Source organism: Talpa europaea, assembly GCF_964194135.1.
Source record: "Talpa europaea genome assembly, chromosome: 12".
Classification (NCBI taxonomy): domain Eukaryota; kingdom Metazoa; phylum Chordata; class Mammalia; order Eulipotyphla; family Talpidae; genus Talpa; species Talpa europaea.
The window spans coordinates 20,167,912-20,191,180 of NC_140079.1; the positions used below are offsets into that span (position 1 = coordinate 20,167,912).

General features: G+C 56.2%; 1 protein-coding gene across 1 annotated transcript; it reads right to left on the reverse strand.

Moving 5' to 3' along the window:
- Positions 1-334: 334 nt before the first annotated feature.
- On the reverse strand, positions 335-23,268 carry TRIM29 (tripartite motif containing 29; the record flags this gene model as incomplete). Its single annotated transcript, XM_084248839.1, has 9 exons — positions 22,221-23,268; positions 15,485-15,580; positions 14,470-14,703; positions 13,109-13,307; positions 10,492-10,593; positions 8,182-8,274; positions 5,938-6,033; positions 3,067-3,143; positions 335-397 (listed from the first exon to the last, which is right to left on the reverse strand). The coding sequence occupies exons 1-9, from the start codon at positions 23,025-23,027 to the stop codon at positions 335-337; spliced, it is 1,767 nt and encodes a 588-aa protein (XP_084104965.1). The 5' UTR covers positions 23,028-23,268.
- Between the last annotated feature and the right edge of the window lies 1 nt (position 23,269).

Sequence of the window (23,269 nt, forward strand, 5' to 3'; positions counted from 1 at the left end):
AGCAGGGCTGAAGCCCATGGGCATAGACTACCACCCCAAAGATGCCACTCTAGGGGAAGAAGGTGGCAGTTCTGGGGGGAGAAGCCCCATTGTCTCCCCCCTGGAATGGCCCACCTCTGAGCACAGGAGAGATGGGGGTCATTAGAAGCCACAGTGGGAGAGAGGCCTGGATGGAGCGTGGCTGATGAGGACACTAGGGAGAGGCTGGGGGGAGGCACAGGGCCAGCCCCCTCCCACCCAGATAAGAACAGTAGCTTAGAAGGCAAGAGCAGCAGGATCAGCTGGGGTGGGGGCAGGGCTGGCAGTGCCTCCCTCAAATCTGCCTGTCTGGAACTCATGGCGCCTCGTTGGATCCAATCCCATTGCCTTTGTTGACGTAGAATGGCCGGTAGTGAGACTGCGGGGGAAACAAGAGGAGTTAGCAGGGGCACCAAGGAGCCAGACCCAGGCTATCCTAACCTCTCCTGGGAAGCAGCAGTGGCCTGAAACCCCAGCAATATCGGGGACCTGAGCCCTCCCTGCAAGCCCTACCTACCCTGTGATGGGGTGGGGCCCAATGTTGTCAGTCTCCAGGGTTACATCCTGATTAGAGGGCAGCCCCGGTAATGGCAACAGGTGGATGAGCTTGAACCTTAGTCCCTCATCAAACTTCCTCTCCCAGTCCCAGGAAGGCCTCCCAGCAGCGCCCATTGGTGGAATGCTCTGCCACTCTGCCATCCCGGGGGCTTTACGCAGACAGGCTCCCTGAGTTCCCACCTTCATCCAGTTACCATGATCATCCCCATTTATAGATGAACAAATGAAAGCACAGAGCAACCTGCCCATGGCTGCTGGGATCTGAACCCCGGCAGTCTGGTCCCAGAGTTCAAACCCCCGGCCCTCACACACACCTCCCATCACTTCAGTCTCAAGGGCTTCAGGCTTGCTTCTGCTTTTTCTGCATGACTCTCCTGATGGGGAGGTGGTGCAGAAAGGTCACACCACCACCCCAGAACAGCCTTACGCATGGCCCACTCCAACCCCGACCCCTTCTCCAGCCTCATCCTGGTCCTCATCAGGATGCAGGGAGCTTCCCGGAACAGAGCCCGTGACAAGTTTCCCACCAGCTCTGTGTGTTTCTGCCGGAGTCACTTCAGGACATCAGTGCTCTGCTCTCTGCCCGACACCTCGGCAGGGCCCTGAGAGCGCGCCCTCCCCTAGAAGGCAGGAGCAGTGTCTAAGGCCAACCCCCAGGGGGCCTCAGGGAGGGGCTGCCCCTCCCACCTCACGTGCCCTGACCCAGCACCAGAGACACCTAGGGTGTCCCACCCTCTGCCCTTGGCCTTGCCCGCCTGGATCTACTGGAAGATGCTTCCGTGCATCTACTGGAAGCTCCTTGCTAGGTCTGGCCCTGAGCAGCACTCAGGGGTGTGGAATGCCAGGGCTGAGAATCCTTAGTTCAGACTTTGGCTAAACCATCTATTAACCAAAGGAAGAGACAGAGACCAGGGCGGGGGAAGGCTGCCAAAGTCACACAACTACTCAGTAGCAAACTGGGTCTCGACACCAGGTCTCCTGACCCCAGTGCCAGCCTGGACCCCAGAGCGGTGAATAAGGCAAAGGGAACAGACCTGGCAATGCCAGGAGCCTTTCTTCAGGGAGGCTAGGTCAATAAAATCTATCACAGATCAGGAAATGGTGTCGTCCTCTTAGGAGCCCGGAGAGGTGGGTAAGAGGAAAGAGACTCCTGGCAACTGGTAGGTGCACCCCGTCCCCCAGTTCCCTCCCTGGCTCAGGGTCACAGCCCCTTGGAAGAGCTGGAAGGCTGTGAAGTCATCCATGCCATCTGATTCATATCACCAATGGGGAAACTGAGGCACGGAGGAAGACTCACATGAGGTCACACAGCCAGTAGGGGGCAAGTGGGGGCCAGATTCCAGGCATCCTGGCCCCCGGCACATCTTCCCCTGACCCCCACCATTTGTGCCCACTAGCCCCTGCCTCCATTTTCCCAGCTTGAGGGGCACAGGCACCCTGTCTAGGCAGGGGTCTCAGGTAGCGATGAGACTTTTCTGCTAGGGCCCTGAAAAGCAGGTAGAGAGGGGGAAGGGCTAAGGGCAGGGACAAAACCCTTTTGTCCCCCCATATCTGTTCTTTGCAGTCCTGCTATTGCAATGCCCCTGGGCTCAGCTCCAAATTACACACACAATCACTTAGCTCCCATCGCTGGCAAATTAAAGATTCTTCCCAATTAAGCCAGCCCCCTGTCATTCTCTGTGGCCCGAAGCAATCACCTCCCCCTGGTCTGACCTCCAAATGCAAAGACAGTGGGGGGCCAGAGCTACAGCTGTGCGCAGCAGAGCCCCCAGTGCCACCCACATTCCAGGCCTGGCCTGACCATCAGCAAAAGAGCACTTGGGGTGGTGGAGACCCCGCACATGAAGGACAGCCCAGGGCAGGGGTCAGGCTTGTTAGGTCAACAGGGTCTCGGGGATCATCTCACCCCAGCACTAAATCATGAAAATGAAGGAACAGTCCCAAAGAGGGGTCTCACTCTCCCAGGACGTGGCAGCTGGCAGGTGGCTGGAGCCCCAGACCACACCTTCCTTTTGTGAGGTTCTTCAACATCCCCAGCCTAAGGTCACTAGATATTGAACCCTAAATGCATCTGTTCTTAACTCTGCAGGCTCTGCGGACCTCACCCCAATGACCTCCATGCTGTCAGAGCTGGAAAACCGGCCCCAGCAAGGGGAAGCCGATGACCATTCCCTGCCTGAGTATTTTATGCTCCCAGAGCTGGTGAGGACCAAGATGTCATTCAACAAGCATAGTCCCCAGAGGCCATCTGCCAACAAAAGACCAGGGCTGCCCATTTACAGACGGGAAAACTGAGGCCCTGAAGGTCCCCCTGTGTGTCAGCCCTGGGTCGCCACCACCTTTCGCTGTGTACAGGGAATTCAGGCCACTGCCACCTGCTCCCTCCACCCTGGGACCCACTGACCCAGGAGCATGCCCCTGGGACTCATTCAGTGCCCATCCTGGACATGCTGGTGCCCAGGCAGGCTCTGCTGGCAGCCCCTCACTCACCAGCATGGTATGCTTGCCAGACTTCCAAGTCTGCGGCTGGGCCTTCGGGCTCTGGCTCCGGAGGAGTGAGGGATAGCCTGGGAGATGAAAGTTCTAGTCAGAGAAAGCATGGGCTGGCAGGGACCTCCGGGGCTGGAGCAGCACAGATGCCATCTCCAAAGTGGCCACCAAGCTCCATCCAGCCCGTTACTAAGTGCAGCCACCCCTGAAAAGGCCTGCAGCAGCCGGGGGGCTGCACTGGAAAATCCTGGGGCAGAAGACCAAGGGGAGGAGGCACCAAGCCAGACAGAAGGAGGAGTAGGCCAAGTGGGGCTGGGCTAGGCATCAGGGAAGTGTCACCCCCAAATCCAGGTCAAGGTTTCAACTTTGCAGGGAATCCCCACACACACACACACACCCTGAAGGTTCCCACCAGTGGCCCTCCCCCCACTGCAGCCCAAGAAAGCAGTTCCTTAGCACCACCTGCCCGGATGCCCCAAGCCGAGTGGAAGGTGCTCCCCACTTTTGCTAAGCTGTGCTGCCACTTGACATACACCTTTGAGTTTTCACCCTGTTTCCATGAGCTTAACGTTCACTCCAAGCTGCGTGACTAATAAGCAGCAGTCAGGACTGAGCCCAGGTTTTACTGCACTCCAGAACCCACCAGCATGGTTCTCTGGCCCTGCCCCAGGGAGGGGTGATCATTTGCCATGTGGCAAACCCGAGGGCCCAGGAGCACCACAGAGCATGTACGCGAGCAATGGGCACTGTGTGGGCATGGTCTTAAAGATGCCAGTCCAAAAGGGGGCTGCCAGACCCCCTCCTAAGCGAAGCACTTGGTGCTCTGCACGCTCAGTGCCAGCCTACAGGGACGGACACAGTGCCTGGGAAGAACAGGCTATACCCTGGACACCAGGGAGCTCAGGAAATGCCAGCAGGGTCTACACTGAGGCAGCCTGGCACCCTAGCCTGGCCGACCCTAAGGCGGAGGTGGGGAGCAGGACAGGCCCAGAAACCTCCTGCGGTGCAGACTGGGGCTGGCCCTTAGCAAGGGGGCAGAGACAGCAGAGAATGGGGGCTCTCCTTGCCCTGGGGAAGGGGGCAGCCTGGGACAGAGAAGCTTCCATGGGTCCTAGGTGGGAGTGTGAGAGAGAAGTAATTCAGATCTCACATCTCAGTTCCCAGAAAGAGCCCATGCGCCTCGAGAGAGGTGAAGATGGGGAAGGGCTGTGGTGGGGGAGACCAGCCTTACAGCAGGCAGAAGGCGGGGCGGGGGCAAGCTGGAGATGGAGGCATGCATCCCTCTTCCAGCAGACTCTGGGGAGGAGGGACCAGGACACCCTAGAAGTGGCAGAGAGCCCCAGAGGCTGTCCCACCTGCCCAGCTGTGGAAGAGAAAAAGGGAGGTTGGAAAGCGGGCAGGTACCGGGATTATTTTTAAACAGCCCACTGACGTCCAATGGTTTGGAAAATTCTGTGGTGGCCTGTCCCAAGGTGGTGAACTGATAGGGGACTTTCCCAGGGCCTGCTGGGAGAGAGAGAGGCATTAGGAGCACAGTGCTGGTCCCAGGAGTGGCCAGAGGGTGTCACACCTTCCCAGGTGCCTCCTTGCTCAGCCCTCTCCCAAAGTTCCAGGCATGCGCTCTGCATCCCCCAGGCCTGGGGCAGGTGGGGACCGTCTTCAGAGACAAGAGGGTTTGGGGGAGGTGACCTTGCACACAGGCAGCCCCTGTCCAGAAGTCCCCTCCCCACTTGTCCTAGCAGCCCCCAGCTCATCTGCAGGACAGTGAGTATCTCTAGGCTGTTCCTGGGGGTGGAGTGGGGGTGGGGACTGGCATCTGAGGAGGGGCCCTCTTAGGGCAAAATCTTCTACAGGGGAGGCTATTTAAGGTGATGGGGAGACACGAGGATGTGCGAGAGCTCCAAACCTTCCCTGCCTGTGATTCAGGTTTGACCAACGAGCAGGTAGGAACCCACTGGAAGTCAGACCAGCTAAGGCGAGTCCTCTGGGAGAGGACCTCCCTGGAGGTTCTACAGGCCCAGACCCTCTGGTCATAGTCCCTTCTCTCTCCCCTCACTGTCCCTTCCAAGAACCCCTGTCCTGAGTATAGGCTGTGACCCCAGCCTGCAATGAACAGCTGGAGGAGAGGGTCTGGCTCAGGAGCCTGCTGCCCCACGCAGCTGACTGCCCTGGCCCACCCAGCCCACTTCCCCTTTCTTCCAAGCCAGATGTCGGTTACCAGAAGGTAATTGGGCTTACTCCCATTCCCGCTAAGGCTGTCCCTGGGGCCTTCCAGAAGAGACAAAAGGACCCGGGGCCCCACTCTGAGGTGGGGTCCTGGCTCCTCCTCCTCAGGATCGCCCTAGCCCAGGGGACAAGAGTCACTGACTGCTCAGCCTTCTCAGAGTTCTGGAAGGAGAGTTGCCTCAGAAGTCCTTCCTCTTTCCCAGCGGAGCTCAGCAGGACTCTGGTAAGCTGCTGCTGTGCAGCCTGGCCACAAGGTTCTAGAATCCCTGCTGCTGGGAGTCACTGGTGAGCAAAGTAAAATAAGCCTCTGCAGTAAGAAGACTCGCCGTGAAGCCTGTGGGACACAGACTGGGGAAGTTTGGGTGGGGGAGTGAGGGCAAGCCTGGGTGGGGGTGTGAGGGCAATATGTGCCCCCACCTTGGCACCAAGGCCTGGCATGGCAGCACCTCCTAGGAATGGTGCATGGGGAGGGGGCCCTGAGAAGCGCTGGTGCCTGGGTCCAGCCTGTGCTGACAGCCGGGGTGCGGAGGGAGGCAACTCTGGCTCTAGGGCTCCTGCTCTGTCCCCTACAAGGTGGGGAGCAGCAGTCACCGGGGCAGGCCTGGGATTGGTGAGGAAGCACAGGACCAGTGGGGCAGAGCTCACCTTTCAGGGAGAAGGAGGAGTTGCCTTGGACAGGGGGCATGTCCTCAGAGCTCTGGACGGTGGAGGAGTATTCCCAGACGCGGGAGGTGTAGTTACCTGGGAGAGCAAAGGCAGGGGCGTCAGACCTGGGCCTCCTGGCCTGGGGAGGAGGGTAGGACTGTGACTCCAGTTCCCATTGCCTCTCAAGCCAGGATTCCACTGCGCCCCACATCATGCCTCTCACCAATCCTTCCTGCCTCCAAGTTGTCCTGCTAAATTATAAAGGCCATTCTGGTCCCAACTCGAGACCCTCTGTCCTCAGATGAAGGTACAAGGCCTTTAACAAGGCCCAAAGATCTTCCAGGAGCTGCTGCCCTACCCGTCCCACTATCTCACTCCAATCTCTGCATCACTGACTCCAGCCAGGCTGCGCTGACTCCCTGATACGCGCCAGGCTTTCTCTTGCCCCAGGCTCTTTTTGCACAGACCAGATTCTCTAGAAGACCCCACCTGCTCCTCCAAGAACAAATTCACATGCTGGGTCTTCAGAGTCAACCTCCATGTCATCTGCCTGTGCCTCAGTCCAGCACCCTGCATCCCCTGCACCCCTGGCCTCCCTCTCCCCTGAAGAGGTTGTAATTGCAGCAGTAATCATCTGTCTCCCCCCTGGGCTCCACAGGCTCAGGGGGGTCCACCTGGCCTGGCATCACCCCAGGACAGGCCCCAAGCGTGGTTCCTAGAAAGTGCTCATTTTCTGGTTGATGGATGAATGAACAAATGAACAAATAAGTACAAACTCAGCTAAAACTTAGGGACAGGGCAGCTGTCACAGCTCCTGAAATTCTGTTGGCCCAGTAAGTCCCTGCAGTCTAGAGGGAAAGGAGGCTTGGGGGAGGGCATGGGAGGGACAACAGGGGTCCCCAAGGGACTGCAGAGCTCCCACAGATAATGCAAGCTATGTCAACCGCTCTGGAGGTCTGGTGTGTTGGGAGCCTTCCTTAGCCGAGCTCTCTCCACAGCAGAGTCCTTGGGGCATCTCCACAGCTGCTGTGAGAGGCCTGGGGCTTACTTTAGGCTCCAGGTCAGAGGTGACCAGGGAGGCCCTCTGGCCTGGTGCAAATCCCCTCCCACAGGGCTCAAGGAAGGTTCTGTAGCCAACCCCCAAGGCGCCTCTCCCCCAGGGCTCTGAGGGCCCACAGGGCCCTTCGCTTTGCCCGTTTATTCATCCAACTTTCCACGTCTGCCTTTCAGCAAATGTTTCCTGCACCCCTCCTCCATCTGGGCCTGGGGTTATGGCAGCAACAAGGCAGACCCAGCAGCTGCCCCCACCTGGAGCTCAGTCCCGCTGTGTGGGGGAAGTATGAATCCAGTCCTGAACCATGGTGCTCCTGACCCTCGAGATCTCAGGGGGGTCTTGTCCTCACTGAAAACCCCCACACTCTTTCCTCAGCTCCTGGAGCCATGTCTGAGGCAGGAGTTCTGGTGGAGCTGGCCTGCACATGGCTGGTACATACCAGGTGCCCCTAGGAAGGGACCAGGGCCTCCCAGAACTGAGGCTTATGGAACAAAGACCCTGCCCACAGCACAGCGGTGCCCAGTGCACCAGGCAGAGGGGACTCAGAATTTGGCAGCTGTCCCCCCAGGAAAGCCACATCTGTACCCCCATTTTACCTCTTCTGGATCTTAAGGCCAAGGCACCCACTCACCCCAGAGCAAAATCTGGGCTGGGCCCAGATTTCCAGGCCCAGCCCTGTTTCACATGGCGCCCTCTTTTCCACTTATAGCCAAACTGGCCTGTTTTAACCTCTTTTCAACTTTCAGTGCAGAAGTTAAACAAATCAGGAAAGGACCTCGGGGAGTCTCGTGACCTGATACTTGCCGAGAGGGGTCTCCACACCTACCCTCAGGTTCCAGGTTCCCCTGACTCTTCAGGGGAAGAGCACATGGGCTCAGGGATTTCCAGTGGGGCTGGATGTTGGCTGCCTCCCCTCAGCCTGAGGAACAATGTCTCACAAGTATGCACAGGCACACGTACACACATGTGCATACACGCACACATGCGTAATACATTCACACATTCTTTAAATCAGCAGGGCCCCTCCCCCACATATCTCCAGGCCCTCAACCTCTTCCTCCTGCCCACAGTCACCCCACATTGAGGAGTCCAGCTCCCCTGTCCACATAGCCTAGCCCTGGTCACCACCCAGTGCCTGCCTGCACTGCCCACACAGGCCCTGCCCAGCCCGGAGTTGAGCCTTCGCCCACCTTTGGTGCCGTAGAGGTTGTTGAAGTTCTTCTGGTTGATCTCCTTCTGGAGGCGGTTGGGGGATGCTGGCTGGTATGAAGACCTGGCTCCAGCTGTGAAGCAAAAAGGCCGTCACCCAGAAAGGTGAGTGTAGCTCAACTCAGGGGCCCATGGCATCTGAATGGGATGTTACACAGATTCCTGGCCCCCACATGGTCCCCAGGGTCTGCCACAGCACCTGGACCTCAGTACTGCACCAGCCCCCTTGGATCTAAAATCAGGGGGGTCACTGAGTCACCCCAATTAGGACATTTTGGAGAGTGAAGTGCACTTCACTAATTGCACGAAGAGCAGAGGGGTCTTGTGTGTACTCAGATTGCCCTACTTGGGGGCCTTAGGTTTCTCTGAAGACCTGAAAGGCCAGCACTGCCCTCCTGCCATCAGCCCCTGCATGTCGGAGACCTCAGAGGCCCAGAGATGGGGTGCCTGTGAGGAAGAAGTGCTTCCCGGGAAGACAGAGCACTGGCCAAGTAAGAGTTTAACACATGAACCTCTTTCAGGTGCCCCCGCCCCCGGGGATGGGCATTCACACTGCACAGGTGCTCCCTCCCCTGCTTGGCTCTCACCCCAGTCTGGAGAAGGCAGAGGCAGGATCCTCGCCCCACTTACAGGAACAACATGCTCCCCATGCATGTCCAGGTCCTTCCCTCAGCTCTTTCCTGCCCTGCCAGATATGCCCCTCCCAGCCTCGCCCACCTGGCCCAGCACCTACTGGCCTTCCCTCTACACGCTGTGCCCGCCATCCCTCTGTCTGTCACAGCTGTCTACTGGTTTACTGAGAGCGCTGCCCCTCTTCAGGGGCCTCCCTGGGAAGTCCCATTGACTCCTCGCACTGACCCCAAAGTCTCAGACCCAAGCCTGGTGGCCCTTCGGCGGCCTTGTTTCCTGAACTCCTGGCTGACTCTCTTGAGCCTTCCCTGCCTCTGCCCTGAGCCTGGGAGCTGCCAAAGGGCAGGTTTCCTCCCCCTCCTGCCCCCGGTGCCGTCCAGGGACACCGGATGAACCCGTTCCTTCCGCCCACAATGCCACTGCCTGACTCACAGTGACAGAGCTGGAATCCATGCTACCATTTAGTTCCAGTCCTGTCTGTCAGGTGGGGACACCGAGGGGCAGCAACCACCCCAGGCACCAGGCCTGCCTCTCAGAGTCACCCCTTGTCACGTTTATACTGTCGCCCTCTTGTTCCTCTGTCCCCTCTCAGTGCCTTCTTCCAAGAGCAGGGGAGCCACACAGGGGCCAGTGGGGGACTCAAGGTCATGTCAGAGTCAGCCCTCACCCTAGGGGGAGCCAGAGGGCTCTGGTCAGGGTGAAGGATGCTGGGGTACACCTCATGCTCTCAGAACCAGAACCAAGGGGCTGTGTCTGGGAGGGAAAAAGGAGTCCACGGGGCCTGGCCCACAGCAGGAATGTGGGGTGGGGGACCTGGGCCTCCAGCTGCCTCCCCAGAAGCCCAGGTGTTGTTTTCACCTGGGTGGGGCACTGGTGGTGGAGGTTCCTATTCACTGAGCTCATCTTCCCAAATCCCTTAAACCCTTCCCAGCGCGCTCTCATATGTGTGTGTGTGTGTGTGTGTGTGTGTGTGTGTGAATCATACCCAGAGCCTCTGGGCTCCCCCTCCCAGCCCCCTGTGCCTTCTCCCATGTCTTCTTTCTCCCCAGACCCAATTCTCCTCCGAGAGAGCTGTGTGGTCTCCCCACACAGCCATGCTTACACCCCTACATGAAGACTGGCACACCTGGCACACCCACCCTTATGTAACGGGTGTTGTGGTTTATTGTTGGTGCCAAAGAATGTGACAGTTTCCTACAGGGCTTGGACAGGCAGGTGCTGGTCTGTACCCCACCCAAGCCGTCACCCCACATGCCAGGAGAGTAGAAAGGAAATTCATAAAAACAACAGCTATCTCTCTCCCTGCCCTTGGATGGTGGAATGCTCTGGAGGATCCCCCACCCTCCACAGGGTCAAGGCCTAGGGACCCTTACTAACCCAAGGAACCAGGGCCTGGTGGACAGGGGCCACAATCAGGGGACCCTCCCCCAGCACAGAGAAGGGAGGGTGTAAACTGGAGGCAATAGCCTGTATCACAGGGGAGGAAGACTCTGAAGATTGGAGTGCCAAACCAGAGGCTTCTGAGAGCAAAAGGAGGTGCTATTAATAATTACACCAGAAGACAGTGCATGCTGGGATTCTCCTGGCAAACACAGACAGACGCTCCACCCAAGAGGAGTGTGTATGGACCACAGGTCCCCAGAGCAGGGGGCAAGCCTTACCCTTGGGCGTGAGGTACATGGAGTATCTCTTCATGGTGTCTGGCGCGCCCCACTCACTCGTGAAGCTGTTGGAGTAGTTGTTCATGTAGCGATGGTCACTCCCTGAGAGGAGAGAGGATGTCAGCCAGGGGCAGGCAGGGAGGAAGAGCCGGTCCCTGGGGCATCCTGGTCTCTGCTCATTCAGCTCTAGCCCCTCTGTCCCCGGGAGAGGTGAGCTTCTGCAAGCTCAGAGAAGGTAATCGTCTGCCCTGAGACCCCTTGCTCCTTGGGGTGCGGGAGGACCTGCGTGAGCCATGCACCCCCTTGGGCAGCGCATAGGAGTAATGGTCTCGGCACAGCTCTACAGAGCGCTGCTGTCCGCTTCTTGTGTGATCTGTGCATCAGTTCTGAGGCTGAAGATCCCGTGTGACAGATAAGAAAGTGGAGATTCAGGTGGGTGAGGTCACTGGTCCAACGTCACATGGTGGATAAGGGCAGAGTTGGGGGTTGATTCCTGGTCCCCACTTCCCAGCTCCGTCTCACCCACAGCTGACAGCCTGAGAGGTGGGACATGGTTCCTCCTTGACCAGGGATCCAGCCAGCTGAGCACAGACTCCCCCACCTTCTGCTTTCCTCTGTACCCACCAGCAGAACCTCAGACCTAAACACATCTGCGGCTCCAAGCTCATCTTTCCCAGCCCATCTCCACCCCATTCCTTTCTCTTGCCACTTTCCCTCTGTCCTTCCTGCTCCCTCTTTCCTGGGCAAGTGAAGAAATGAGACCTTATCTTTGTCCCCTGTCACCTGTGCCTCATGGGTCACTGGCACACAGGGGGCACTCCATGACCAATGAGTGTCCTCTTGGTGATATCCCAGTGCCTTGCCACCCCCAGCCCAGGATAAAGGCAGTCTGGTGCCTCTCAGGCCTGGACCTTTGAGGATGGGCATAAGCCCTGGTCTGGTGGGCGGGGAGGAGAGAATGGTCTCTCCAAAGTCTCCAAAGTCTGACTCACGAACCATCTCCCCACAGTCACCCCCACCTCACACAGCCAGACACATTCCCACGAACAATGCAGCAGCAGCTAAAAAACCAAACCAGCCAGGACCCCAGGCACAAGCACAGGGCCACTAACATCAGCAGCATCCTTCCCTGCTCCTGGGGGCCACCTCCCCGCACACCTTGCTCGGGTGCCGGCCACACCTGCATGAAGGCCACAGTCAACACCACCATGACCTAGAAATGACACTATGGGAGGCTGGGAGTCTGGACAGTCCCTGGGAGGCTCACAGACCACCTCAGCACACTCGAGGCCATTCTCATAGGCCTGACCAGACCTCAGCTGAGGTTTGTGTCCCAGGAGCTGTCATCATTTCATGTCCCAAACCTTCTGCTCGGCCAGCAGCAGCAGCAGCTGTTTCTCAGATGAGAAGACGGGGAGGCTGAAGAACAGTGTTAAAGTCCAATGCACCCCTGTGTGCTCATGAGCTGTGTACCCTCTGAAAAGCTACTTCTCTGAGCCTCAGCCTTCTCATCTGTGAGCTGCACTGCACCCGAAGGGAGACTCAGATAACATGAGTGGAATTCACACCCGGAGTTCTTGGTCAAGGTCAGCCATATCCATTAGTGTAATTGCCATTGCTACAGGAAGAGGATTTCAGGATCCAAATGCCCTCAAAGGCAATGATCGGCTTACTGCAGTGGTTTATTGTTGTCAGGTGTGATTGAAGGTGACAGGGACACTGTGTGATGTCACCAAAATATAGACACCCCCCGGGACCCCAGCACTTCTGTACACTGTTACCCCTTTCTCGGTCCCAAAAGATCACAGACTCCAGCTGGAGGCCAAAGACAGGGTCACCTCTTTTGAAGTGTTTGGACCTAGAAGTCATTGATCGGGCTGTGTCCTCAGGGCCTCCTGTTGGGCCTGGGCCACAGGGTGGGACTTCAGGCCCTAAAGGCACTGGACTGGGATTGATGGGATTGGTTGGAATTAACCGGATAGTGTCTCAGGTTAGGAGGCTTTCTGCTAGATGATTCAATTGGTCCCTGGAGGGGAATAGCATGACTCAGAAAAAAAGCTGACTTCAGGGTGTTGGTAAGTCACCAAGACACTCCACATCCTACTGTCCCCAACCTGGTCCACCAGGCCCAAGTCCAGCCCAAGCCTCTGGGTTCAATGCTGTTCATGGTGACAGGCAATTTCTCACTCCAAGCCTGGAAGCAGTTCAAAGTCAAGTCTACTGGAGTCTACAAACCCACTGGTTTGGCACCTGAACCTTATAAACAATAGTGTCTGCAAGCTACTGGGTTTGGCCCCACCATAAGATGCAAATCTGAAAGAAACCCATCCCTGAGCGGCAGACCACCCACCAAGAGGGGGCGTTTGTGTAGCCTGTGTCCCTGATGCTGCCAGCTCTGGCCCCCCTTGTAATAGCTGCATAATTTTGGCGGCAAGTTCAGTGGGGGTGGGGACAAGAGGGCAATTCTTGAATCCTAGTCCAAGCACTCTTAGGTGGAATGGGTGGCTGGGTACAATGAGGGGCCAGCTGGATTCCAGTAGTCCACACCAGGCGACAGGAAAGGAACCGGGCGAAAAATGCCCACAGCCTTGGGGGCTGGCTGCCAGAGGAGACTTACCGTTCTCCATGTGGTTCCTCTCGATGAAGTTACGGCTCAGGTCCGCCTTGCACATCTTCTCAACGTGGCGCATGCACACATTGAGCAGGTCATCCTTGAAGTTGCCCAGCGACTGTCCCAGGCCCTCCCCCTCCAGCAGAACATGGTAGCTGGGTAGGGCAGGGGGGAGGGAGTAATTGCTCATCAATGCACCAAATTCCTAACAAGAAAGGAAAGAAGCCACTAAATTCCTGGGTCTTTAGGAGTCAAGGGGCCCCCACTTTGCAAAGGGTCCACAGAGTCTAGCTCCATGGAACCATCATGGGATGCCAGGATTAGACCCCTAAAGCAGAGTCCATCACACCTACCTCTAGGTTGTGAGGTCTTGGGGAGCGCTAGAGAAGTGGGCGGAATTAGTTTTGTGTTCTGGGTAGGCCTGGTGGTGTCTCTACCTTTACATGCTCAATCCTGTACCTACCCTTTGTATTCCTCACCTCCCTTCTCCCTCACTGGAAAATCCCTCCTCCTCGAATCCTAATAGGCTTCAAGGTCCAGTTTGAATTCCACCTCCTCCACAAAGCTGTCTCAGATGACTTCAGCCCTCTTGTCCTTCTCAGAGTCTCCATGAGTTCTTATCTCCTGAACCACATGCTTTATCATTTAATTACACCCTCTCCTAGATTGTTCTCTAATTGTGCATGTCTTATCTTCCCAGCCGGTTTGCAGCTCCTTGGGGGCAAAAACCACGTCTCAAAAGCCTCCAGAAGGAAGGCTCCAGAAGGAAGTGACACTTATGTTGGACTTGTAACTTCCAGACTGTGAGATAATCAACGTGTCTTGTTTGAAGTCGCTAAATCTGTGGTCTTTGATGTAGTCGTCATAGGAAGCCAATACCCCACCCTGCACCCTTTCCAGCGTTCTGATAGTGGGAATCTCACGCTTCCCTGTTCTCCCCAGCACCTAATCAAGTAGTGGGCTTGCAGTAGTTCCCAAAAACCCTAGCAGATGGAACCGTGGATGTATACACAGACAGACAACATCAAAGATGACAAATATGCAGCACTCATATGCCACTCCATTCCCATTCCCACAGCAGGCAACACTGATCAATCACAGAAGTCTTTCCTACTAAGCCGGGAGCACTGTTAGCACATACCAGTTGACGTTGGTACAAAGTGATATTTGAGTGCCATCTTTAAAGTAGACAGAAAGACGGCTTGGACAGAAGAATTACGTGGACAGATGGAATGGAGCTTGGATAGATAAATGGGTGAGTGGGTGGGTGGGTGGGTGGATGGATGGGCACAGGGAAGGATGCTGACTGAGGGCCTGGGGAAATGGATAGGACTGAGAGACCGAATGGCTGAGGAACGGCTTCTTACCTGCAGAAACAGCACCGAATCACTGATGCTGTGCAGCTGCTCCCGAGTCTGCTTGTCCTCATGTAGCACCTTGGCCCTCTCATCCAAAGCATCCACAATCACCTTCACTTGGTCCACAGCATCCTGCTCCCGCTGCTCCAATGCAGCCCTCACTTCCTCCTTCTGCTTCTCCAGGTCCCGGACCAGGTCCCGGAAGTTCTGTTCCAGGATGGCCTTCTCATTGGTGGTGAAGCTCTAGGTCCAGAGCAGGGCAGAGGGAGAGGATGGTTTCAGTAATCAGAAAGTCTTCCTAACAAGGAGCCTCTTCAGATCATAGCATAGAGCCAAGGCATTTCTATTGCCCCAACCCAGGAAGCCTATTGTCCAAGAATCTAACTCAAAGGCATCAATGGAGGATGCTGTCTACTAATACCCATGGCCAGCCCACCCTTCCTTATCCATCTATAGCTCTTTCCCCTTGGTGAGTTGACATGAGCCCACATTCCACCCTTAGGTGACTCCCTTCGGGCCCAGAAATTTCCCCTGTGAATCAGGATGTGTCCACTGAAATCTCAACCAGAACCAACTTCAGAAAATGAATTGACAGGTTGTGAAGATGGCCAAGATCAAGAATCAGTGATTTCAGAGTGTGGTTTGTAATTACTCAAACTAGGGCAGACATCCACCTTGCCACACGGGCATCAGCGAATTAGAGAGGGCATGCACGCGGTGGCTGGGCAGTCTGGCAGGCAGAGCAGTCCTGAAGGACATTGGAACACAGAATGGAGGACAGGTCAGTCTAAGGTCTTTATTTCCGGGGATGATGTGAAAAGAGCATTAGGTAGGGAACAAGATCCCCCCTGGATGCCTGGCCCAGGTTTAGCAGGGGAATTAATGGGAAAACCACTGGGATCAGGGAAACCCAGAAGAAATGGGTGTAGGGTGTAAACATAGACCAAGGCATTAGACAGAAGCCAAGGTCAGGCTCCTCCCAGGCACGATGGTGGGATGAGAACCCAGCGGGGCAGTGGCGCACCTTGATGCGGTCCTTCTCCTTCTGCCACTTCTCGGCTTCATCCTCAATCTCAATGATCTTGAGCTGCAGCTGCTCCTTTTGCAGGGACAGTTCTGTCTGCAGGGAAGAGGCCAGGATGGAAGAAAAGTCACAGGGAGGTTGTGGAAGAGAACCAGAGATCCAGGGAGTCGGTCCACCCAGGGAGCAAGCGTGGGCAGAGTTCACCACTCATCCATTCAGGCCTTCACTCAGCAAACGGGCACTGAGACCAAGGCTAGGGCAGGCATCTTGCCAGTCACCAAGCACCCAGCAACGAGTCAAACAGCATCTTGCTGTGAACTTGGGCCTCTGGGACTGGCCATCCCAGCCGTGTCTTTATAAGGGGTCAGCATCCGCAATCTCCTGCACCCAGCCTGAGCAGGAGGGAAGCGCGTTTATGGTGTTCTCACTCTTTTCAGTAGACCTGGGGCTACTGGGGAGAGGGAGGGAGGCTCCTGCCTCTTTCAAGCTAAGGGGAGGAAGAGGACCCAGCCTAGGGAGTGTCCCACGGCAGTAACAGTGTGCAAGGTTTCTATGGCATGACGTGAAGCCTGTGTTGCAAACGGAGCTTGGGTTGCCTCCGGCAGGGACTCCGTCTGGACAGGCACAGCTATAACCTGTTTATAGGGAAGAGAATGCAGTCACCAGCTTGGGTAAAAGAAGGACTTTTATTTAGGGTCCCTTGGCGGGGTCAAAGTGGGGAGTAAGACAGTGAAAGTGAGAGAAGAGAGGAGAGGAGAGGTTTTAGGGGAAGGACATGGGTTTTCGGGGTCCAGGTTGGGTTGGGGAGGGGATCTGTCAGGAGTGCACTGGGCAGTGAGCTCTCACACCCACACTTTCCTTCCATTTGGGAACAGGTCCATCTCTGAAAAGCAGCTACCACAGAGACAAGAGGGGAGGCAGCAAACTGAGGCCAATCCAACTCAGCCCACTCAAGTGCCACCTCTTTTGTTGTGCTGGGCTCCCCTCTAGGCCGTCAAAGACAGGTGGGTGATCACCACCTGAGAGGCTGGGAGACCAAGGCATCTGAGAAAGACTTAGGGGCTCGAGATGTCTCTGCTACAGTGGTTTTGAAGGCAGAGTCCCACCCCTTTCTCCGGTACTCTTTGAAGAACCCACAAGAATAGTCAAGATGCAGAAGCCACAAACCACTAGGAATGTGAGCCCCGTTGGCAGCGAGTCTGGAGCACCGGTCACAGAACTTGGCCAGATGGGATGTTACACCTTCCAAAAGCTCCGCCAGACCAAGGGGGCTGATGGGTGCCACGGGAAATGCCCAGAGAAGTGGGTTGATGCTGGAGAGGATTTCCCTGAATTTTTTGGAAAAGCTGGGCCTGAAGAAGAGAATCATGGAGCAAGTGGAAGGTGGGGGAGCCTGGGGAGAAGTTGCAGAGCCCCTACAGAAAACTCTTGATTCCATTCTGCCTCTGCCACACTCCTGGACTCTCTAGTAAGAAGACACTCCATTCTCAGAAGCATCCAATCTGTCAGTGGAAATCCCACAGCCTGGAAAATGGCCGTTGCTAGAGATGGGAAATTCTTGTCAAGAGGAAAGTGATAAAAGGAAATGAGGAAAGAGATTTGACCTGGTCTCTGCAAAAAAGGCTGGTGAGCAGCCAGTTGTCAAAAGGCACAATGCACAGAGGAAGAAGAATCGGGTTTAGAGCAATGCAGAACCTAGGCCAAGGGCAAGTGGGTCAGCCCCTGGGTGTCTAACCTGTGAGAGGGAGGGAGCAGGGGTGCCAGCAGAGGTGTGGAGAGGAGAGCCAGAGATGTCAGCGTGACCTGGGAGGGGAAGACGGAAGAGGCTGATCTGGGACAGAAAGGGCAGGGTCAAAAGTGGAGCCGAGCTGTCTGCAGCAGTGGGCGGGGGAGAGACTGGGCCTCCTTAACTCTTTGGGGCACTAGAGAAATCGCACTGGCTACGACTGGACAGCTGGGTCTGGCTGGGAGGGGGCCTGGTCCCAAGGCTTGCCTTGCAAGACCAGACTCGCAGGATGCAGCCGGATCTTGGAAAGCACCTTGCACTGGGAACTTTGTGATGCTGGAATGGCCTTTCACACCTGCTAGGAGAATGACCATCAGCATCTATTTAGCTCCTGGCAATTTTTCCCAGCTGGCAGGTTTACTCAAAACTGGAAAAGGCAGGATATAGGAAACAGAGTGTCTCCACAGACACTGGATTCTTTTGCAGCATCAGGAGAAGGAAGGACACTAACCTATATTTTTGAGCATCTACTATGTGCCAGGTATTTTTCCTTTCATCCTCAAAAGCCCCTGTGGAGGTAAGTGGTGCCACCCCCATTTTGCAGATGAAGAAACCAAGGCTTAGAAGGATAATGGAGCTTGTCTGAGTCTTCACAGCTGGAAATTGAGAAGCCCAAGAGGCAACCAAAGGACTCCTATTTCATGGCTTTTTACCCTCATAATGCTCCCTGTACCTCCCCGGTCTTCCCTTCACTCCCATCCAGCTGCCCCTCCCAGCTCCCAAACAGAGCAATTTGTTAATTCCACCTCTTTCCCTGTCACCCTCCCCCCCTCAGTCCCCAAACCCTCCTGGTCACCCCCTGGGACTCCAACTTCCTCTTTCCCTCTCTCCTCTTGGAATCTGATTAAAGCCACCAATGTCTGGTCAGGGTCTCAGCTTTCCACTGCTCCACCCCTGTCTACACCTCCCTCCTGACTTCCTCCTACTCCCAGTTTCAATCCCTTCACCCTGCCCAGGCCTGTTCCTAAATGCCTCCTTTGTTCCCTCTCCCACTCGTCTGGCTGTCTCTCACTCTGCTACCCAGGCCAGGCCCCGCATAGGCCACCCAGCCTGGAAATCCTTCCGGTCTTGGGGGATCAGAGGTTTCCCCTGAGAGAAGAGCATGGCATAGCAACTGGTGGTGGCTCAACCTGGACAGGGCCAGGTGCAGACAGGCCAGAGCACCCCCCAGGACTCATGCACCCAAACTGCCCCCCGGAGAGGAGAGATGGGCGCTGAGCATCCCCAGCCTGAGCGAACCGTTTGGGCCCTTGGCTGTGACATTTGCCAAATGAGCCTGTTAATTGCCAAATTTGTACTCTCAGACAAATGGTAATTATCTGGATAAGAATCTGAAAGGCCAGATAGATTTCTCCATTTCCACCTAGACGTCAAACAGTCCAATTTTAGTCCGCTTGATTAGGGACTAATGTTCCTTCTGCTTCCTCTGGTGTAGGGGCAGGGACGGGGCATGTTGGGGTGGGGAGAGCATGACCAGGCCATCTCCAGACCAGCAGTAGGTCCTTGAAGAAGTCACTCACCTCCCCGAGTGACGTGAAATGGAGCTAGCTCCCCGTTTCCCACCCTGGCTACACACTAGAATACCGGGGAAGGTTTAAAACAGGCCCCAGACCCAGACAACTTGAGACAGAAGCTCCTGAGATAAGGCCTGGAATCACTTTTAACAATTCACCTGGCAACTGGGGCCTGAGGACACGGCTTGGAGCCACTGGACTCAGTGACCTGAGGGAGAGCCTGCCCCTCCCATGGAAGCCAAGTTTAAGATGGAGGCCTCGGCCTCAATGCCAGCACCATACTTTTGGTAAGCTGCTTGGCATCTTTGAGCTGATTTCTTCCTAAAACAGGTGTGGAAACCCCACCCTCAGGGGCTGTTGGAGGACTGACCAGGGCCTGGCATACAGCCTGCTGTAGTGCTCCCTCCCTGCTTCCTCCATCTAAACCTTTCGTTTATTTCTTTCCCTCTTAACATCGCTGAGGCCATCCCACCTCCTTTCTCACACACCCTGTCCAGCCCCCTCTGCCAGACCCCAGGTCTTTTCCAGGTTCCTCTTCTCCAACCCAGTCATCTCTGTCACACAGTGTCTTCCTGCCCAGCCCAGCCCTGTTTGGAAGCTCAAGGCCCAGCAGCCTGGAGCTCAGGCAGCTCCATGGACGAATTGGGCAATGAGATGAGAAAGTCTCGGGGCATGGTGAGAGAAGCCAGCTGAGTCAGACAATGGAAACGGGAGGTTGACCCAGGCACCGGGACTCCATGGTGATGCTTAGCTGAGCGCGGCCCACACTCACCTGGCCAGGCTGCCAACCCAGATCCCAGACAGAGCCCAGCCCGGGCCAGTGGCCGAGGTCCTCCAGCCTGACCCACTGCAGTGGGTAGGACTTAGGAAATAGAAGGGCCACGAGGCACAGAACAGGATGAATATGTGTATTTTGATCTCATCAGCCTAATCCAGACTAGGAAATATCCATGTTGGGGAGGGGGGCGTGGACCAGAGGAAATCTGCAGAACCCCTTAGGACATCTGGAGTGGAACTGGAAACATCCTGACCTGGGTCCCCTAGAAAGTCTGTCCTATTGCCACATCAACTTGTCTTTCTCCCACCCTGCCTCCGCTCGGCATCTCTGGTAGGACTGGGCCCAGGAGAGGAGCACCCACAGCTCTGGGTGTCATCTATAGACTCGCGCAACTCACCAACTCAGGTCTGCAGTTACCTCACCAGTCAGCCTGCAGAACAGGTTCCGGACGGGCTCCTTGCAAAAAGCTGTGTGTGGGCTGATGTTTGGGGTTCAGGGAACACCTCCAGGGGATGCCAAGATTGACACATTTGTTCACTTTGATCCATCAACCCACTCCCCCTGCCATGTGCTAATGCCCCCCACATCTGACATTCCACTGAGCCAGGCTCAGACAAATGCTCCATCTCAGCCTCCTGGCCACCCGGTAACACTCCAGCCTGCCTCCTCTGTGCTGCTGGCACACGCACATGCATGCACACAAATGCACACACACAAACATGCACACATGCATGCTGCACGCAGTTCCTGCTGTTAAGGTTACTTCCGTGGATCAGTTTCCCCTGAAAGCACCATTAAAGCACACGTACCCTCCGCCCCTTTCCTCTCGATGTCCTTCCCCAATGCCCTTCCCCAAATAGATTGCTCATCCCCCATCCAGCCTGAATTCCGTCCTCTCCCATGTGGTGTTTACCTACAGCCACGGAGTAACTGGGTGGATGCTTCCAGGTTGTTTGTGTGTCCGAGCTCTGCCTCTTGACCTACATAGTGTGTCCGCAAAGGCCAGCGCTCTATCGCTGAGTCCTACAGTGGCCCCCAGGATCAGAACATGAACTCTGAGCTCCTGCTGCCCCTGAAGAGGGCTGTCTGAGGGCCTTCTGTATGTCCAGAAGATCAGCCTGGCCTCTGCAGGGGCACTCAGGCTATTCTCAGTGGTAATACACTTGTCTCAGCTGAAACTGGGGGTGAAACCTTGCCTATAGAACAGACTGGTAAGTGTGTTGGTTGCTGTGGAAGTGAGAACTGGAGCCCTGGCCTTCTTGGCATCTTTTGCCCCCTCCTCCTGGAAGGCAATTCAAGAATCCTAGAACTCCAGGAGGGTCATTTGAAACCCCTCAGTGTAGTTCAACCCCTTAGTTTCACATATAGGAAGAACACGGAAAGGACTCTTTGCGAGTCTTATAGCTAAGCTAGCTCAAGACAGAAGCCAGGACTGGAACTCCATTGGGGCTCTTAGAGCCCGGTCTGAGGCTCTGTCATCTCTTGGTGCAGTGGGTGAAGATGATTACTCCTTGTTCTGTTTGGATTTCCCAAGTAAGCTCGCAAAGTCCCTGCCCCATCTCTATCTCCCAGTATTAGGCTTGAAGTAAGGCAGGGGTCGAGGAGTAGCATCTGGGGGCATCACCTTCCTGGGCCAAATGAGGGTTCTGAAAAGAATCTTCAAGAGGCCCCATCTTTAACTTATCCCTCTTTATTTAGGGGTATGGGAATGGGGTACGGGGAGACCACAATCAACAAAGTCCTGGTCGGGAAGGCTAGGTGGGGAGGGGTTCTGCTTGCTCCCCTTCTGAGGAAAGCCAAGTCCCCGAAGGGAAACCACGCATGGTAACCATGGGAGAGAATGTGCCCAGCATCTGTAGGGCAAGGGGCAGCTGCCACAGCTGAGTCTAGAACACCTAGCCCAGGTGTACCCCATTCACAAGCCTCCCCCCACCCCTGCTCCTCCCCAGAGAAGTGCAGCAGCATCACACATACAGGACTTATGCAAACACATGTGTCACCTCTACAGATATATGCAAGCACCCACATACGCACATAAACACCCACATGCATGTAAACGCACACACATACATAGGGGACCTCCCCCCACCCACACACAAAACCAACCTGCACCCAAAGTGTCCTCCTACAGGCACAGGCACGTCCACTCGCAACCACATACCCAGAGCACACTGGGCCCAGCTCAGAGAAGGATAAAGAAGGTCTTTGGAGAGTCAAGAAACCAGTTGGGGCGGGGGGTGGGGGCGGGTGGGTTGTGGGGGAAAGAGAGTCAGTTAGAACAAGGAGCCACCAAACTGCAAATGCAAATTCTGAAGCCAGGAAAAAAAGATTTTGAAAAATAAAAAGAAGAAACATCTCAGTCAGGCACAGCACCTAGGCATGGGTGCCGATTCTCTGATCTGACTTGAATTTATCCTGTGACCTTGGTCTAGCCCATGCTCTCTCCAGGGCCTCTATTTGCTCAATTAGGAAATTCCTCTGTCTCCTGAGGCCTTAGGGGATCGGGGAACCGCGATCTGATCCCCAGCGCAGGGGTGCAAAAGGGCAAGGAGAGGGGAGGAGACTTAAGCCCCCGACACTAGGAAGCCCCAGTGGAGAAGATCAGGTAAGAGGGACATGACTGGACATAAAGGCCTGGGATGCAGCGGGGCCAGTTACCTCCTTCTCGGCCTTGGCCTCCTCCACTGTCACTGTGCTGTGATTCTTGTGCTCCTGGAACATGCACAGGTAGCAGATGCAGGTCTGGTCGGTCTGGCAGAAGAGCTCCATGGTCTTGCCATGCAGGGGGCACTTGCGGGCCTCGAAGTCCCGGATGGGCTCGAGCAGCTGGTGGTCCCTGAAGGCAGCACCCTCCAGGTGGGGCTTGAGGTGCAGGTCACAGAAGGAGGCCTGGCACACCAGGCAGGACTTGACAGCCTTCTGCTTGTTGCCGATGCAGGAGTCGCACAGGACCTCCTCGGAGCCTGACTTGGGGCGCAGGAGGATGCCCCCCGTGTCGGCCCGGGGGTAGCTGTTCCGCCGGGTCTCTCCAGGCTCCACGATGGACACCGTGGGCTTCCGGGACTCTGAGAAGATGGACTTGCGTAGCTCCCCCTTTTCAGCAAAGGTGACGGGCGGCTTCTTGGCAGCGCCCAGCTGGAGCCCAGCGTAGGGTGACCTCTTGCCCTCCCCGGAGTCCATGCTGAAGTAGTTGGAGCTCTTGTCATCCACAGACTCGACAAACTGGATGATGGGCCGCCGCCACTCGTTCCCTGAGAACAGGGCACTCTTGCCCTCCCCAGACTTCAGGGCACTGCCCAGGCTCTTGCCCTCAACTGCCTCCCCTCCATGCCCGTTGGTGGTCTTGGTTTCTTTGACTTCAACCTTGGTCCCATTCTCCAGGCTGCCATTGGAGCCAGGCGGGCTGCGGGCATCCCTGGCTTCCGGGCTGGCCCCGTTGCTCTTGGAGGCGTCTGCAGCTTCCATGGTGGGTCACTGGGCTGGTGGGTTGCGGGCACCGGGGCTGTGCAGTGGGTGACCTCTCCACTGGGTGTCTCGGCAGGGAGTGGGGTAAGCAGCCACCGAGCCCAGAGACACACCTACAGGGAACAGGGAGGAGCCGCAGGAGGAGGGAGAGGAGGGCTGGCAGGCACAGGCCTGACACAACGGGCCCAGGGAGAAGCAGGCGGCTCCCCGAGCCAGCAGAGCGGCTAATTATACAGGGGCCA